This window comes from Lepidochelys kempii, chromosome 2 (genome assembly GCF_965140285.1).
Source record: "Lepidochelys kempii isolate rLepKem1 chromosome 2, rLepKem1.hap1, whole genome shotgun sequence".
Classification (NCBI taxonomy): domain Eukaryota; kingdom Metazoa; phylum Chordata; order Testudines; family Cheloniidae; genus Lepidochelys; species Lepidochelys kempii.
The window spans coordinates 250,022,057-250,040,170 of record NC_136381.1 but is presented as its reverse complement, the minus strand read 5'-3'; the positions used below and the strand labels follow the sequence as shown (position 1 = coordinate 250,040,170).

Genomic DNA, 18,114 nt, shown 5'->3' with positions numbered 1-18,114 from the left:
CTTTAGTCAGACTTAGCCAGGATGAATCCCAGAAGCCTTCTGCAAGATTAGAAGCTCAACAGTTAGCTCAGAAGATGAGCCATTAAAAAAAACACACTAAGGATGATAATGTGGGATACTATACTGCACAGATTTAATAATACTAGCAAATCAATGCAATTGCCAAATTTCGGTTTAGGCATTAGTTCTGGGTTGTGCACTGTTTGTATAGCTAGATGAAAATGATCAGGAACAACAGGCAAAATAATGAAGAGGAAGCAAATAAACCAAATAGGGAAGAATGGACTAAATGTCCGTTGCAACCCAAAACAAAAAAAGCTTTTCAGGTATGTTGATATATATATACATGGCAAATCATAGTACAAAAGAGTATGTTTGAAACACCATGTATGATTGCATGACCTCAGTGAATCTATAAAAAGAACAGTGGAAACCTAAAACAAAATCAATGACTGTTTTCCAGTAGTTTTTGATCATGAATACATGTGTAATCTCTGGACCATCAAGATTTTGAAGGTTTCATGACCATTTTATGTATTTTCTGCACCTTTCCCCAAAGAGAAAAGTGAAATTTACAAATTGTTATCAACTCTTTCTATCACATAGATTACACTAAGAATCTACTTCTGCCTTTCTAGCATACACATAAATACTGAATGCTAATTTTCAGCACTCAAAAGAGTTAGAAGCCACCTCCATAGTACAATGAGCAAACTCAACTCAGGGACTTTGACCTCCTAGACATTAAAAGTCATTGTACCAAAAAATTAGACTTAGGGTAACATTTTCTAAAATGCCTCAGAAGCCTAAGTCTCATTTTAAAAAGTGATTTAGGCACTTAGAAGCTCAAGTCTCACTGAAAGTAAACATGATTTAGGCTTCTAAATCCTAGCAAAAAGCGTGTAGGGTTTATTTCATTGAACAAAAAAGAGTATAAAGTATGTTCATTTAATTAAGATAAACAACATAAGTCAGGACAGTGGTAACATCATGTAGTTTAAGTTCTTGCTGTAAACTGGGGAAGTCAGGTGGTTTCCAAGTTCAAACTGGCGTTGGGCCCCAGAAGACTTTAATCTCTGTCTGTCCAGGATTAGGTTCTACTCCATACAGATCCTGACCAGCCATGACATTCAGATCCAGACCCAAATTTCCCCCTAAAGTTGAGATCCAAGATTTTGGTTCAGGCCACATCTAATTAAAAATGTTATATAAACGTAACATTATTGTATTTTTCTAAAGAGCAGTTTAATGTCCTCACATCAGAACCAGCTGCCAAATCAGCAACTGAGTTACTGAACAACAAGCTGCCAACATAATCTTGTCATTTCAATTTCACTTTACTTTTTTCAAGCTCTCTTCTTTTCTTTGTATATGTTATCTGGCAAAGTCTTATCTCCTTAGTCCACTTCCATAGGTTCATAGCTGATAACAAAGCACAGTCTCAACTGAAAAATGGAAATAAGGGCAAGAGAAATCACACAAGAGAATATGAATGGCCACAGGCCCTGCTCCAGATTCCACTAACAGGCTCTCTGCAGGTCCTTCTGGTTCACGGAATAAACCAGAATACGAGAAGCTTCCTGCCTCCCTGTGATGCTGCTATTCCTGATCTAGCCAATGTCACCAGGAAACTGCCCATCAAAAAGAACAACTCCTGAAAAACAGCATCATGCCAGTGCTGACTTCAAACTTGACAAAAACTAGGCATTACAGTACTGTATGCTACCATTATTGAACCACTACTGTCTTACCTATTAAAAAACCAGAAGAGTTGCAGAGCAGAGCCAGTGCTGAGGAACTTGAGGAATGTGATGTGTTTAAGTATGCCAGAAGGAGCACCAGCAGAAGTCTATCCAGACGGTCAATACAAGCTGGTGAAAATGATTTGCTTTGTAAAAAGGTCTGGGGAGAGAGCTTGTGTATCTACCTTGGACTAATAAATATGCTGTTAAGTAAGTGTTTTTGTTTATTTTAAATATGGATGTTTTCCCACTTGTGCTGGCACACAGCCATTCTTGTATATCATTTTCAGCTGATAAGATGAGAAGCCCATTTGAAATACAATAAGGGGAATTTATAGACCTCTGTGTTGGGTCCTGTATTTATTGAAAAACCCTTTTGGGAATTTCAGTTAGTTCCTATGAATTTCCTAAAACAAGGAAGAAGAGGGTCAGAAGTTAGTGGATATTGTAATACAGCAGGTAGCATATGTGTGTGCATGCATGTCTGTGCACGTGTAAACTTCAGGGTGCCCGTATCACTCTTCCTCTCCCCAGTACTGGATAGAATCAGAATAGGGAACGCTGAACTATCTCAAGGAGAAAAGGAGTACTTGTGGCACCTTAGAGACTAACCAATTTATTTGAGCATGAGCTTTCGTGAGCTACAGCTCACTTCATCAGATGCATGCCGTGGAAACTGCAGCAGACTTTATATATACACAGAGAATATGAAAAAATACCTCCTCCCACCCCATTGTCCAGCTGGTAATAGCTTATCTAAAGTGATCATCAGGTGGGCCATTTCCAGCACAAATCCAGGTTTTCTCACCCTCCACCCCCCCACACACACAAATTCACTCTCCTGCTGGTGATAGCCCATCCAAAGTGACAACTCTTTACACAATGTGCATGATAATAAAGTTGGGCCATTTCCTGCACAAATCCAGGTTCTCTCACCCCCTCACCCCCCTCCCAAAAACCACACACACAAACTCACTATCCTGCTGCTAATAGCTCATCCAAAGTGACCATTCTCCCTACAATGTGCATAATTAAGGTGGGCCATTTCCAGCACAAATCCAGGTTTTCTCACATCCCCCCCACCCCCATACACACACAAACTCACTCTCCTGCTGGTAATAGCTCATCCAAACTGACCACTCTCCAAGTTTAAATCCAAGTTAAACCAGAACATCTGGGGGGGGGTAGGAAAAAACAAGAGGAAATAGGCTACCTTGCATAATGACTTAGCCACTCCCAGTCTCTATTTAAGCCTAAATTAATAGTATCCAATTTGCAAATGAATTCCAATTCAGCAGTTTCTCGCTGGAGTCTGGATTTGAAGTTTTTTTGTTTTAAGATAGCGACCTTCATGTCTGTGATTGCGTGACCAGAGAGATTGAAGTGTTCTCCGACTGGTTTATGAATGTTATAATTCTTGACATCTGATTTGTGTCCATTTATTCTTTTACGTAGAGACTGTCCAGTTTGACCAATGTACATGGCAGAGGGGCATTGCTGGCACATGATGGCATATATCACATTGGTGGATGTGCAGGTATACGAGCCTCTGATAGTGTGGCTGATGTTATTAGGCCCTGTGATGGTGTCCCCTGAATAGATATGTGGGCACAATTGGCAATGGGCTTTGTTGCAAGGATAAGTTCCTGGGTTAGTGGTTCTGTTGTGTGGTATGTGGTTGTTGGTGAGTATTTGCTTCAGGTTGCGGGGCTGTCTGTAGGCAAGGACTGGCCTGTCTCCCAAGATTTGTGAGAGTGTTGGGTCATCCTTTAGGATAGGTTGTAGATCCTTAATAATGCGTTGGAGGGGTTTTAGTTGGGGGCTGAAGGTGACGGCTAGTGGCGTTCTGTTATTTTCTTTGTTAGGCCTGTCCTGTAGTAGGTAACTTCTGGGAACTCTTCTGGCTCTATCAATCTGTTTCTTTACTTCTGCAGGTGGGTATTGTAGTTGTAAGAAAGCTTGACAGAGATCTTGTAGGTGTTTGTCTCTGTCTGAGGGGTTGGAGCAAATGCGGTTGTATCACAGAGCTTGGCTGTAGACGATGGATCGTGTGGTGTGGTCAGGGTGAAAGCTGGAGGCATGCAGGTAGGAATAGCGGTCAGTAGGTTTCCGGTATAGGGTGGTGTTTATGTGACCATTGTTTATTAGCACTGTAGTGTCCAGGAAGTGGATCTCTTGTGTGGACTGGACCAGGCTGAGGTTGGTGGTGGGATGGAAATTGTTGAAATCATGGTGGAATTCCTCAAGGGCTTCTTTTCCATGGGTCCAGATGATGAAGATGTCATCAATATAGCGCAAGTAGAGTAGGGGCTTTAGGGGACGAGAGCTGAGGAAGCACTGTTCTAAATCAGCCATAAAAATGTTGGCATACTGTGGGGCCATGCGGGTACCCATAGCAGTGCCGCTGATCTGAAGGTATACATTGTCCCCAAATGTGAAATAGTTATGGGTAAGGACAAAGTCACAAAGTTCACCCACCAGGTTAGCCGTGACATTATCGGGGATACTGTTCCTGACGGCTTGTAGTCCATCTTTGTGTGGAATGTTGGTGTAGAGGGCTTCTACATCCATAGTGGCCAGGATGGTGTTGTCAGGAAGATCACCGATGGATTGAAGTTTCCTTAGGAAGTCAGTGGTGTCTCGAAGGTAGCTGGGAGTGCTGGTAGCGTAGGGCCTGAGGAGGGAGTCTACATAGCCAGACAATCCTGCTGTCAGGGTGCCAATGCCTGAGATGATGGGGCGCCCAGGATTTCCAGGTTTATGGATCTTGGGTAGTAGATAGAATATCCCAGGTCGGGGTTCCAGGGGTGTGTCTGTGCGGATTTGATCTTGTGCTTTTTCAGGAAGTTTCTTGAGCAAATGCTGTAGTTGCTTTTGGTAACTCTCAGTGGGACCATAGGGTAATGGCTTGTAGAAACTCGTGTTGGAGAGCTGCCGAGCAGCCTCTTGTTCATATTCCGACCTATTCAGAGTTGTCACTTTGGATGGACTATCACCAGCAGGAGAGTGAATTTGTGGGGGGGGGTGGAGGGTGAGAAAACCTGGATTTGTGCTGGAAATGGCCCACCTGATGATCACTTTAGATAAGCTATTACCAGCTGGACAATGGGGTGGAAGGAGGTATTTTTTCATATTCTCTGTGTATATATAAAGTCTGCTGCAGTTTCCATGGCATGCATCTGATGAAGTGAGCTGTAGCTCACGAAAGCTCATGCTCAAATAAATTGGTTAGTCTCTAAGGTGCCACAAGTACTCCTTTTCTTTTTGCGAATACAGACTAACACAGCTGTTACTCTGAAACCTATCTCAAGGAGGCCATGCATTACTAACAAAAATCTCCTTTACCTCGAGCTGGAGGATTTGAGATCTATCCCTGCTATTGCTGTGGAATTCTAAGGGACCAGCATCCTGACAAACAGTAAACATTAGGTTTTCATATATTTATTATAATACTGATTTCACCAGTGATTCACCTGAGAAACAGCTGGTTGGTGACCATGACATAGGATGCTTGGGGTATTTTCAAAAGGTTTTTTGCACTTTAAACAAGAAAACTTGATTTTTATTCATAAAAATCCCTGTGAATGCCTCACTTGGGCTTAGGCAGGGGAGCCTGAAAATGTAATGATTCATGAATCAAACTAGTCTGCACAAAGCTGGGCTCAGTTGCACATCGACTTGTGCAGTTGGCAGGTTTTTACTTTAACAATTGGAGTTTGTCTCGAAAGCCAGTGCCTGCTCAGATCACACCACTCCTGGGCACCCTCTGTCTTTCACACCTGTTAGTTATGAGTGGTTTAAGAACATTCCCAGGCATTTTCCTGTGCATGAGTGTCTCCCTCCTGCTCCCTAGTTAACCTCCTCTTGTTCCCCACCAACTCTCACTGATGATCTGCTCGAGGCATTCTGTGTTGTTCTGCCAGACTTATTCTCTTCCTTTCCGACTTCTGAAACATGTGGCCAGAGTAGGGACACAAGCTCAAGTCACTGTCCTGTGCTCTGTTTAATATGTGAGCACTTCTGTGGTTGGCACTTTGACCACGTATGTTAGGAAAAATAGGGAATGCTGATGATTTGACTGACTGAAGAAGAAGAATGGGCTGGTAGCTTGCACATGTACAGAAAGGCCACACAACCAGCAAGATTAGAGGAAGATTAGGAGCAGGGGGAGATGGCAGATTCAGAGGAGAAAGGGGAAAAACAAGAGAAGAAACAAAATCTCTCCACAGATACACAACTATTGCCCTCAGTGCAAATCTTCTGTGTAGACTTTAAGGTCAGAAGGGACCATCGTGATCACTTACTCTGAACTCCTGCACACTGCAGGCCACAGAACCTCACCTAGCAACTCCTGAAATAGACCTCTTACTGAGTTACTGAAGCCCTCAAATCATGGTTTAAAGACTTCAAGTTACAGAGAATCCATCATTTACACTAGTTTAAACATGCAAGTGATTCATGTCCCATGCTGCAGAGGAAGGCAAAACCCCCCAGGGTCTGTGGCAATCTGACCTGGGGGAAAATTCCTTCCTGAGCCCAAAGATGGCGAGCAGTTAGTTCCAGAGCATGTGGGCAAGACTCGCCAGACAGATACCTGGGAAAGAATTCTCTGTAGTAACTCAGAGCCCTCCACATCTAGTGTCCCATTTCCAGCAGTTGGGGATTTTTGCTAATGGCAGTTGCCAACGGGCCACATGCCATTGTAGGCAATCTCATCATACCATTCCATCCGTAAATTTATCAAGCTCAGTCTTGAAGCCAGTTAGATTTTTTCCCTCCACTGCTCCCCTTGGAGGCTGTTCCAGCACTTCACTCCTCTGACAGTTAGAATCCTTCGCCTAATGTCAAACCTAAACTTGTTGATGGTGAGTTTATAGCCATTTGTTCTTGTGTCCTCACTGGCGCTTAATTTAAATAACTCCTCTCCCTCTCTTGTATTTATCCCTCTGATAAATTTATAGAGAGCAATCATATCATTAGGCTAAACCTCTGGCTGGATTTTGGCAGTTTGCTACAGGCAGGAAAGCTGCTCAGATTGGCAGATTCAGTCCCTGTCCATCACTTCTAACAACTGCTACTTTATACTGTGAATATACTGATGTGTTACCTTATGTGTATCTAAAAGGACTAATAAATGACTCAAAGAAGCAAAAAAAAATAATCAACAATACTACTGATTCTTCACATGAATCGTTTCAGGACATTTAATAAGTTCATATAACTGCATATATAAAAGCAAGCTAGCAAAACTGTACCTTACTACAGGATACGTTATGCATGTGAAAGTCAAAGAAGCACAATCCAATGAATTTTTAAACATGTTATTCACTGTAAGCATTAAATATGTTTGTTGCCTATCGACTCCTGCTAGGAAAGGTGAAGTGGAACAGTTGGAGGACAGTATAACCAGTATGGGCCTATTTTCCTTTGAGTGTAGCCGCAAAACCATGCAACCTGTGCCTACAGTGCCATCTGGATTTGATTTACATTACAGTTTGTTCTTTGAAACCTATAATCCCTCGAGGTACCATACCAAGACTGCTTTCACTTTGGGCATCCATTGGACTGCAGATATTGTCTGCCTTCAGACAAAAAGCCAAAGTTTCAGCAATTTTGTGTTTCAAAAGCAAACAAAGGAGAAAAAACTTTGTTGGTAATGTAAACTAGGGAAGGGACTCATGAAAGCCCTTTTCTACATGGTCAGATGGGGATCAGCTGGAATTAAGGTAGAAAGAGCAGCTGCAAGGCATCAAATCCATATGCATAGCTGAGCATGAGGGATTGATTCATTGATTTGGCAGGCACTCTGAACTGCAACAGTAACATCAATACTTGGTTTAGTTCACACAAATGTTCAAGTGGATGCACACTACTTTCCAAACTCTCCCTACCCTCAAGCCATGTAAGGAAGATACAGGTTGACTCACGAAGCACCACTGAAATAAATCACAAGATCCCATGACATGTTACACTATGATTGTTAAGTATCTGTTAAGCCATAGGAATATGAATAAAACAAATTCATAAAAATCATGATCTGCTCATGAACAGTTAGCAAATAGAAAAAAAGGTCAAATTTGGCAAATAATTGTTTGCAATTGATAGTTCAGCCAATTCCAGCTGAAACCCTCATCCTCCTGCTTCCCCATATCTCAGGTCTTCGTGAACTGACAACCTGCTCCTCTTCACATGCAGTATGCCAGAGTTTATATGATTGAGTATATTTCAGTAATTATTCTCTTTTTGCTAACTTTTCATTTTATCCAGGGTCCTCCAATTTACAGCTAAATAAAGAAAACAGAAGACCAAAAACAAAGAGACAGTTCTACCTAAGTACTGTGCAATGTGACAGATGTGCATGAAAGCTGATTTGAGTACAAATGGATTCCAACAGTTAGTTATTGTTTATAAAGTGTTTTGAAAATGTAGAGTTATATAAGTGCTAGGTATTATGGAATGCAGTACATTTTTCACATGCAGAAGGGGAGGATGTGTTGAAGGACGTGGGAAGCAGTATGTAGGGAAGGAATGGTTAGATTTGGGCTGTTACGGTTGTGATTGTAGTGGTAGATAAATATAAATATCTCAGTCGTAGGAGGGGAACTTATTCTACATGACGATTTTAATGCTTATAAAATCTATTATAATCTTTGCAAACATGCCTAGAACACATGATGGAAGCTTCACAGATGATAAAATAAATAAATAAATAAATATAAATCTTACCATCCACTGCATTCAGAGGATCTTTAGGATCACCCTGAGGAGAAGCAGATTTATAACTCAGCATCTCTGAACTTGGTCCCAGCACTACAGCTCCAGGTCTCTGCAGGAATGGCTGATTCATTTTAAAGTCTTCTGTCTCTTCTTTGGCAAAGGTTCCATCAAAATGGCCAGTCTGAGATGAACGGAACCTATTTGCATAGAGGTGAGACCATTTAGTCCTGCCAATGGAGCTTTTATCATTGTTCCGTGCTGCCATCTTTTGAGCGACATAGGCACGTAGTGCAGAAATCAGAGCTTTTCTGTCGAGTTCTGCATCTGACTCTGGCGGGAAGCTGTCCAGCTGAGGTTGATTGAAGGTCCTCAATGCAAGATTCTCAGCAGACTTTTGCTGGGTCAAAGCAGGTGCTTGTCCTTTGGACTTCTGCATCATGTAGTCTATAATGAGGTCATCCTGGAGTGAAAAAAATTAGGTTAGGCCATTATTGCAATGTATCGTGCATTATAACGCTTACTTGTTGTTCAGGAACATAGAGTCATAGAAGTGTAGGACTGAAAGGGACCTCAAGAGGTCATCTAATCCAGTCCCCTGCACTCAAGGCAGGACTATGTAATAACTAAACCACTCCTAACAGGTGTCTGTCTAACCTGTTTTAAAAGCCTCCAGTGATGGAGATTCTGCAACCTCCTCGTCAATTTGTTCCAGTGCTTAACTACCCTGATAGTTAGGAAGTTTTTCCTAATGTCCATCCTAAACTGACCTTGCTGCAATTTAAGCCTTTTGCTTCTTGTACTATCCTCAGAGGTTAAGGAGAACAATTTTTCTTCCTCCTCCATGTAACAACTTTCTTTATGTATTTGAAAATTGTTATGTCCCCTCTCAGTCTTCTCTTCTCCAGACTAAACAAACCCAATTTTTTCAATCTTCCCTCATAGATTATGTTTTCAACATCAGACCTTTCATTATTTTTGTTGCTCTTCTCTGGACTTTCTCCAACTTGTTCATATCTTTTCTGAAATGTGATGCCCAGAACTGGACACAGTACACCAGTTGAGGCCTTGTCAGCACGGAATAAAAGGGAAGAATTACATGGGCACACATTCCATTGTATTTTAATGCTAGGCAAAATTAATCAAGAAATCAAAATCTGCCACATAACCTTCCGACCAATGTGCAAACTCGGGTACACTTGAAGGATTGCTTTAAAAAGACACTATATTTTGTTACTTACGTTACTAATATCACTTTAGATTATTACAGGTGAGAAAATCATAAAATTCAATTGGCTTGCAATTATGTATGCTCTTTTTATATTGATCTGGACAAAGAAAATCCAATGAAGTCCATTCTCCTTTTGTTTTTATTCATTTCAGTTTCAGAATCTCAATGCTGCAACGACTGGGTTTCAGACATTGCAGAACAATGTCTATTTGTTTAAAAATAACTGTTTTCATTGAATTTTTAAAATTTCGGTTTTTTAATTAAATTTTAGTAGTTGGTATTCCTTTTTAAACTACAGATGACACTTACAATAATAAGCTGACTCCTCTAATTTCACATTTAGTATAATTAAATGTTAAAAGCATCTTTGTTAAGATCATGTGTTTTCCCTCTAAAGGGTACTCATGACCTGAAGACAGGCTTATCAGTAACCAACCCGTTCTTCCCCCCCCCCCCCCCACCAAAAATAAAACCTAACACTTATGCAACATCTTTCATTTTAAGAGACCACTAAATACTTTACAAACTTAAATTGCAATATTTAGGTTGTAAAATCTTATTTAGATTATCACTCTTTGAGACAGGGACTGTTTCATAACCTGTACAGTGCTTTGCACAATGGGACCCTGATCTCAACTGACTTTCTAGGTGTTACTGTAATATAAATAAATACTAACCACAACAATAATATACAGTATTGGAATAGTTTGAATATATAGTATGCTGATCATTTTGGTCCCTAATGACATGAAACCCGGCAGATGTGTAGTGTTGCTATGCACTGTTAAAACAACAGTTTAAAACAGGAAATGTAACATTCTGAATCTAGATTGCAGAGAAATATATACTTCTCAGGAATGCAAATTGCTAGAATGTCATTACACAAATTGGAATTGGGCCAGAAGACCAGTATTAACACACCTCCTCTCAGTCTCCATAAAGATGAAAGAGGTCAGGAGTGGACCTTACGAGTTCAGAAGATGAAAGAATGAACTTCAACTTTTATCCAGTTCTTCATTTGGGGGCCATTATTTTATTCTTCCCCACAAGTAACTTTAACACACCCTCCCCCCCCCCCCCCCGGCCTCCATTAGAGAGATGATTTTGCAACATCTTTCCTTTGCCAAGAAGCAGATTCCCCCTCAGAGTAATAGTCACTCCATGAATTTTCTACAATGGTTTATGTTCATAGAGAGTGGAGAGCTATAATCTCCTTTGTCAGCAAAGAAAGTGCATTTGAGTTCCATGTCTGTGGCACACTAGCACATGCAGATTTACCTTTGAGCTTTACCTCTTGAACAGACAATGGCTACGCATTTAGCTGATGCTGAACCTCTGGGCTAATCACAGAATCATAGAAATATCATGCTGAAGGGACCTCAAGAGGTCATCTAGTCCAGCCCTGCGCTGAGGCAGAACCAAGTATAGCTAAACCATCCCAACAGGTGTTTGTCTAACCTGTCCTTAAAAACCTCCAATGATGAGCATTCCACAACCTCCCTTGGAAGCCTATTCCAGTACTTGACTATCCTTATAGTTAGAAATTTTTTCCTAATATCTAACTTAAACCTCCCTTGATGCTGATTAAGCCTCTTTCTTCGTAGTGGAGTAGAGTCTCTCTTAGGGAAAATAGCTTCTGGCTAATACACACTATTGGATGTTCTTCCCCTTAGAAGTCCTGGGACAACACCACCCCTTGCTCCACATCTCAAGCATCCATGTGGAGTATGAACAGTTGGGTGAAGTCATGGTGGAAGAGGACTGGTACTTTGCTCAGAAGATCTTTCAAGATCCTGAAGGCTTTGTCACAGGCCTCAGACCAGCAACTTTCTTGGGGCTAGAGTTCTTAACTAACTGAGGGTGCTGCTATCATGACGAATCTAGGTATGAATCATCTATAATATCCAGCCAGGCCCCAAAAACATCTAACTTGTTTCTTTATTGATGGAATAGGGCAATTGCTCAAGGCCTGGTATTTCTCAATCAGAGGTCAAGTTTGCCCCTCCTGACAATTATGTCCCAGGTATGTTACCTCATGAAATTCCAACCAGCACTTGGCCTGGTTTTCCATGAGGCTGGCTTGCTTGAGGGCCTGTAGGACCACCAAAATATGCTCAAGGTATCTTTCTCAATTACAACTATGAATGACTATATTGTCTATGGAGGCCACTCCATACTGGGCTGTGTGATCACAGAACCATGTCCATCAGTCACTGGAAGGTGGCCACGGTACCATGAGGCTGAAGGGCACAGTCCTGAACTGGTACAGTCCAAAAGGGGTTGCAAAGACCTTTTTCATCAAAATCCCTTGGTTAAGGGAATCTACCAGCAGATCTTGATCACATCTAAGGTCTAGATAAGCTTCTCTGCCCCCAACCACTCCAACAACTCATCAACTTGGGGCATGGGATGTGTGTCAAACATGGATATCCCATTCACTTTCCTCAAGTCAATGCAAAACCAAGTCATCCCAAGCCTTGGGCACCAAGACAATGAGTCTCCGCCACCCACTGTGAAATTTGTCTACTATCCCTAGGTCATCATCACCTAAAGCTCCCAAATGTACTAGATTCCACACCTTCCTGGACAGAAGATGGTGGCTCTCACTGACTCTCCATCCAGGCACCTTTGTGGTGTGGTGAAAAAACAAACAGGTTCATCCAGGTCATGATGAGATCACAGAAGGAAGAGATTAGGCCACTTGCAATATCTGAGTCAGTTGGGGTTCCAATAGCCTTCCCTGCAAGGAAATTGTGTCCGGGTCTTAGCACAGTGGAGCCTGGGGGCCAGGTCTGGATTTGGTGTTGGGTGTTAGGAAGGTGTTAAGAATAAGGTCTCACAGTCCCACCGTACCCTCAGAAGACTTATATGGTAAATCTGGGTTTCTTTCCTCTTCCTGGACTACTATATCTCGTAATGCACTCGTCCCTCCGGCATGCCATTTTAGTCATTAACTTTGACTGTTACCTGGGCAACAACAGCAGTACCTGTTGCCAGGGTGGAATTCACATGAGCCGGTGCCCTATTATAGGCTTGCTCAAGACAGTTCAGGGCCTTTAAGAGATTTTCCTTCACAAAGTCCTGAGTGTCTCTCATAGCTGGAGAATGTACTGCACTACGCTGGTGCCTATGGGCTCCTGATTCTCCCAGGTACCTTGAATTAGGTCTAGAATCCCCCCAGGTTATTTACCATATAACAACCTGACAGGCAAGAACCCCATTAAGGCCTGAGGAATCACGCAACTGCAAATTAGAGTGGTGGATCCCAATGGAAAGGGTCCTCCACCATAAACTTTCTCAGCAGCCCTTTTAGGGTCCCATTGAAGCATTCAAGTAGGTATCTATTTGTGGGCAGTGAATGGATGTTCTCTGAGATTTGATTTTCAGTAGCTTACACAAATTCTTCCTCAGTTATGACATGAAGTTCATTCCTTGGTCCATTACTATTTATTTTAGGATCTCTACCTTCACAAAGACCTTCATAAGTTCCATGGTTGGCACATTAGTTGTGCAAAGTGGAATAGCCTTCGGGTACTGTGTTACATAATCCATGATCTCCAGTATGTGTTGGTGTCCGTTTGCATTCCTCTCTAGTGGTCCAATCAAATCCATGCCAGTCCTCTCAAACGGGATGTCTAAAACCAGCATTGGTACAAGGCGGGCCTTTAGAGAACTCTTGGGTCCTGCTAACTGACACTCCAGGCAGGACACACAGTAATCCCTCACCTCTTTATAGATGTCTGGCCAATAGAACCAACTAGTAATTCTTTCAAGGGTTTTCTCCCTTCCCAGGTGGCCGGTGCACAATACTGAGTGTGTAAGACAAAGTGACTCCCAATGAAAAAGCCAGGGTAGCAGAAGGCAGGCCCATACTTCATTAGTCTGTGGTTCGTGAACTACTGGATAGAGTCATTCCTTATCTTAAAATGTGGCCATTGCTCTAGCTTCTCTTGGTTGATTACCAACCCATTGACAATGGCCAGCTGTTCATATGCCTAGCACAAGATGACATCTCCCTTTTGTTCCCCTACAAAATCCCTGTTCTCGGTCAGCCCGTGCTGCTTTCTGTAGCTCCCATAGGCCAGAAACAGCAAACCGCAGACACTGAGAGCTGCGGGTGGCCGTGCCTGTGGATGGTCAATGTACAAAAACTGTCTCTCGGCCTGCCAGCGGATTACCCTGACAGGCCCATGGGCTGCAGGTTGCCCACCACTGAACTACACAGTATTTCTTTTTAACAGGGGCTCAGTCAACTTTATGTTCATCTGAATGTTTGTACTGCATAGTTCTGATTGATTGCCATTGATCTCGCTTGAAAATGAGTAATTTTACCAGGTTTCCCATATTCAGCATAGGGAAATCTGGTCACCCTACATATCCATGGATATACATTTTGTATCTGCACAGGGCTCTACTTATCCACTGAGGGCAGGACAAGAAGAAATTGGCTTAAGCTGCAGCAAGGGAGATTTAGGCTAGACATTAGGAAAAACTTCCTTGCTGTGAGGGTAGTTATGCATTGGAACAAATTACCTAGGGAGGTTGTGGAATCTCTGTCACTGGAAGTTTTAAAGAACAAAAACCTGCCACGGACGGTCTAAATAATACTTAGTCCTGCCCCACACACCACACAACAGAACCACTAACCCAGGAACCTATCCTTGAAACAAAGCCCGTTGCCAACTGTGTTCACATATCTATTCAGGGGACACCATCATAGGGCCTAATCATATTAGCCACAATATCAGAGGCTCGTTCACCCGCACATGTGATATATGCCATCATGTGCCAGCAATGCCCCTCTGCCATGTACATTGGTCAAACTGGACAGTCTCTACTTAAAAGAATAAATGGACACAAATCAGACGTCAAGAATTATAACATTCAAAAACCAGTTGGAGAACACTTCAATCTCTTTGGTCACTCGATTACAGACCTAAAAGTGGCAATACTTCAACAAAAAAACTTCATAAACAGATTCCAACAAGAGACTGCTGAAGTGGAATGAATTTGCAAACTGGATACAATTAACTTAGGCTTGAATAGAGACTGGGAGTGGATGGGCCATTACACAAAGTAAAACTATTTCCCCATGTTTATCCCCCCCCCCACGCCCACTGTTCCTCAGACGTTCTTGTCAACTGCTGGAAATGGCCCACCTTTTTATCACTACTAAAAGTTCGCTCACCCCCTGCCCCCCCGCTCTCCTGCTGGTAATAGCTCTCCTTAAGTGATCACTCTGGTTACAGTGTGTATGGTAACACCCATTGTTTCATGTTCTCTGTGTATATAAATCTCCCCACTGTATTTTCCACTGAATGCATCTGATGAAGTGAGCTCTAGCTCACGAAAGCTTATGCTCTAATAAATTTGTTAGTCTCTAAGGTTCCACAAGTACTCCTTTTCTACAAGGACAAATGTGCATATAGAAACATGCAGCCTGAAATCCCAGGAAAGACAAGGCATGGGTAAATAATGCAATACTAAAACACAGTATCTAATAAAGAATAAGCTATTGCTATGTCAATTGGCATGAAAGACAGTCTTTCGATTTTATGGAATGGGGACGGAGCTACCTACACTACAGAGCTTTGAATCTGGTAACTATTTCTTTTTACTTTATTTATTTTCATATCTAATAATAAACATTAAAGGCCACTGTGCTAGTCCTGTTTCAAGTGCTGTTTTATTCTAGACTCATGCATATGAACACTGCTGGTTTGTCTAATTTCAAAGTTAAATGAGTTTGACAGGGTAACACCTGAGCAGGGTAGTGGTTTGTTTGTTTTTTAATATCCTGAATTGCTATTGATTACAGGGACTTGTTAACTCCCTCTGTGGTGCTTTTGGATGCATGACAATAGACACTGTTAACCATTATTATGGAAATAACATGCATTGTTTTGTAGTTATGGTACTCAATTAAGTTATGTCATTGCTGTAAGAGCCTTAAAAATTATATTAAGCTGTCACAAGGCTTTTTTGGAAAATTCTGGCTCTCCTGCTTTAAATAATGTTTTTTTAATCCCATATCACCCTTCAAGGAGTGATGTAGATAATCCACATGAGGCACTATCAAAAATACTGTAAAACCTAAACATTAACCTTTTTGAACACAGAATTATCAGGGCAATGTCTGGTGTGGTTAAGTTAAGTAACTGACATTTTCCCTTTGAAAGTTCACAGAAGGGCACATTAAACTATACGTTGTAGATGCACACTGAGATAGTTTATAGAATATGCATTTTCTTTTGCAAAGAGCTATTGAAAAAAAAGAAGGTTGAGATGTATACAGAAGAGGCCGGTGAATGTCAGTTAATTTGCAGGTAAGAGATGGAATAACTTTTTAACTTCCAGTTCACCTACGTGAGGGCAACAGAGCAGTGGTGCACTGAATTACCATTTATGCCTAAACATGCCTTTCTTTGGAGAACCATTTGCCCAATGTGGAAGAGGCGTACAGTTGGTGAAAACCCATTTTAAGAATATAGAAAGACACAGCATCACAAAAAATAATTTTACTTAGCACTTTCACAGGACCTTTCACATTCAGTGCTTATAAACTTTAACTCATCCTTCGCATCCGTTGACTTCAGTAGGGACACAATAGCTAATTACAATAGTTTAACACAAAGTTCACAGTGCCAATTTGATAAGGTGGCAAAATAAACTGCAACATAAAACACACATTCAAACCAGAACCCTTTGGGCAATAATGAGAGAAAATAAGAGTTTTCCAAAAGCCATCAACAGCACAATAAGCTAAAGCTTTTCTTCAACATATGTATTAAAATAGATGTACATCTTTCAGTTAGAACAAAACTCAGTAGTGAATGAACTACACACCCCTGCATCATATGTAAAAGCACTATGCCAGAAATACCATATGCTCATGTAAATCCTACATATCCAAACAAGACCACAAAAAGTATAGTACAATTACTATATCAGCATGTGGGATGAGTGTTTTACAAAAATGGTACTCAATGTTGTGGTATACTTTCATACTAAGAGAAAGCTGGCTGATGAGACATTTAGACACCCTGGACCAAATTAGGCCTTAGGATGCCTATATATAATTACAGTTAAAGTCAACAAAAGCATCCACAAGCAGAATTTAGTCCTCTGGACAAATATGAATTAAAATGTCTTCTATTGTCACTAATGGTTTGCTTACATATATCTGTGACATGACACCATACAAGAAACCACCACATTTAGTTCCAGTACTGGAAAGACCATTCATATACACTTAAACCAGCAAAGGACCTGAAGCAGAGCCCCGTTGTAGTCCAGCCATGATGAAAGACAGATCACCATGCTCACAGTTTTTATGTAGATTCATAGATTTTAAGGCCATGAGGGACCATTATGATAATCTCTTCTGGCCTCCTACATAACACCAGCCAAATGGTTCACTAATAATTCTTCCATAAATATCTTTTGCTTTCTTTCTGAGACCTGTATCTTTGAACCCATTTAAAAGCTACATCAGAAAAGAATGTTAATTAATACTCTGTAGTTAGTGTCAAAAGCTTATTGACGATCAAGCAAAATGGCTCCACAGAGTCTCTTTTGATCAGAACTAGTGAAGACTTTGCCTCTAAATCCTGATTGTGCAATTTCAGTGTAATAGAAAGGTCTGGCATCTGATTGCAAATAATATGGTAATTTACTCTGCTGTAAATGTAGTTGGCACAGATTTGATTGAAAACTGTATGTTCTCTCATTTTTAAACAAAAAAAAAAAGAGTGGATTAGTACTCTGGTTTCCCTTGCGTACAAGTTCTTACTTCAGTTGTGTTACAAATGTTAAGACCAAAATGCTTGCAGCCCTTCTTGACTTTTGTGGTGATTCCCCAGTTCTCCTGTTGGCTTCCCAAGTCATTTCCGCCCACCTGGCCCTCCTAGAGGTTCATCTTTCCCTCTCAGATGTTAACAGTTATGGAACTTCCTAGTCTTAGCCTTCACAGTTCTATCCAGTGCTAGTCTGTAGCTCTGCCTCTCTACCAGTTCTTACTCCTATTGGCTAATGTTCTTGATTATAGGTTCTAATGGAATGACATGCATGAAGTGGAAGTGTCAGTGTGTCTTTGTTTCCATAGCAAACAAAAACCTTAGTTTTACCAGATGATGTGAGTCAAAGAACTGACAATGAAATCATAGATTTATAGATAATAAGGTCAGAAGAGACCATTATGATCATCTAGTCCGACCTCCTGCACAACGCAGGCTACAGAATCTCACCCACCCACTCCTGCGAAAAACCTCTCACCTATATCTGAGCTATTGAAGTCCTCAAATCGTGGTTTAAAGACTTCAAGGAGCAGAGAATGCTCCAGCAAGTGACCCGTGCCCCATGCTACAGAGGAAGGTGAAAGACCTCCAGGGCCTCTTCCAATCTGCCCTGGAGGAAAATTCCTTCCTG

General features: G+C 41.4%; 1 protein-coding gene across 3 annotated transcripts in view; it reads right to left on the bottom strand.

Moving 5' to 3' along the window:
* PTPRN2 (protein tyrosine phosphatase receptor type N2) overlaps positions 1–18,114 on the bottom strand; it is a 1,057,407-nt gene that overhangs the window by 619,644 nt on the left and 419,649 nt on the right. For all 3 annotated transcript variants that reach the window (XM_073334545.2, XM_073334547.2, XM_073334546.2), the window contains one exon: positions 8,469–8,919. In XM_073334545.2, the coding sequence (XP_073190646.1) occupies positions 8,469–8,919 (451 nt within the window). The remainder of the gene's footprint in view (positions 1–8,468; positions 8,920–18,114) is intronic.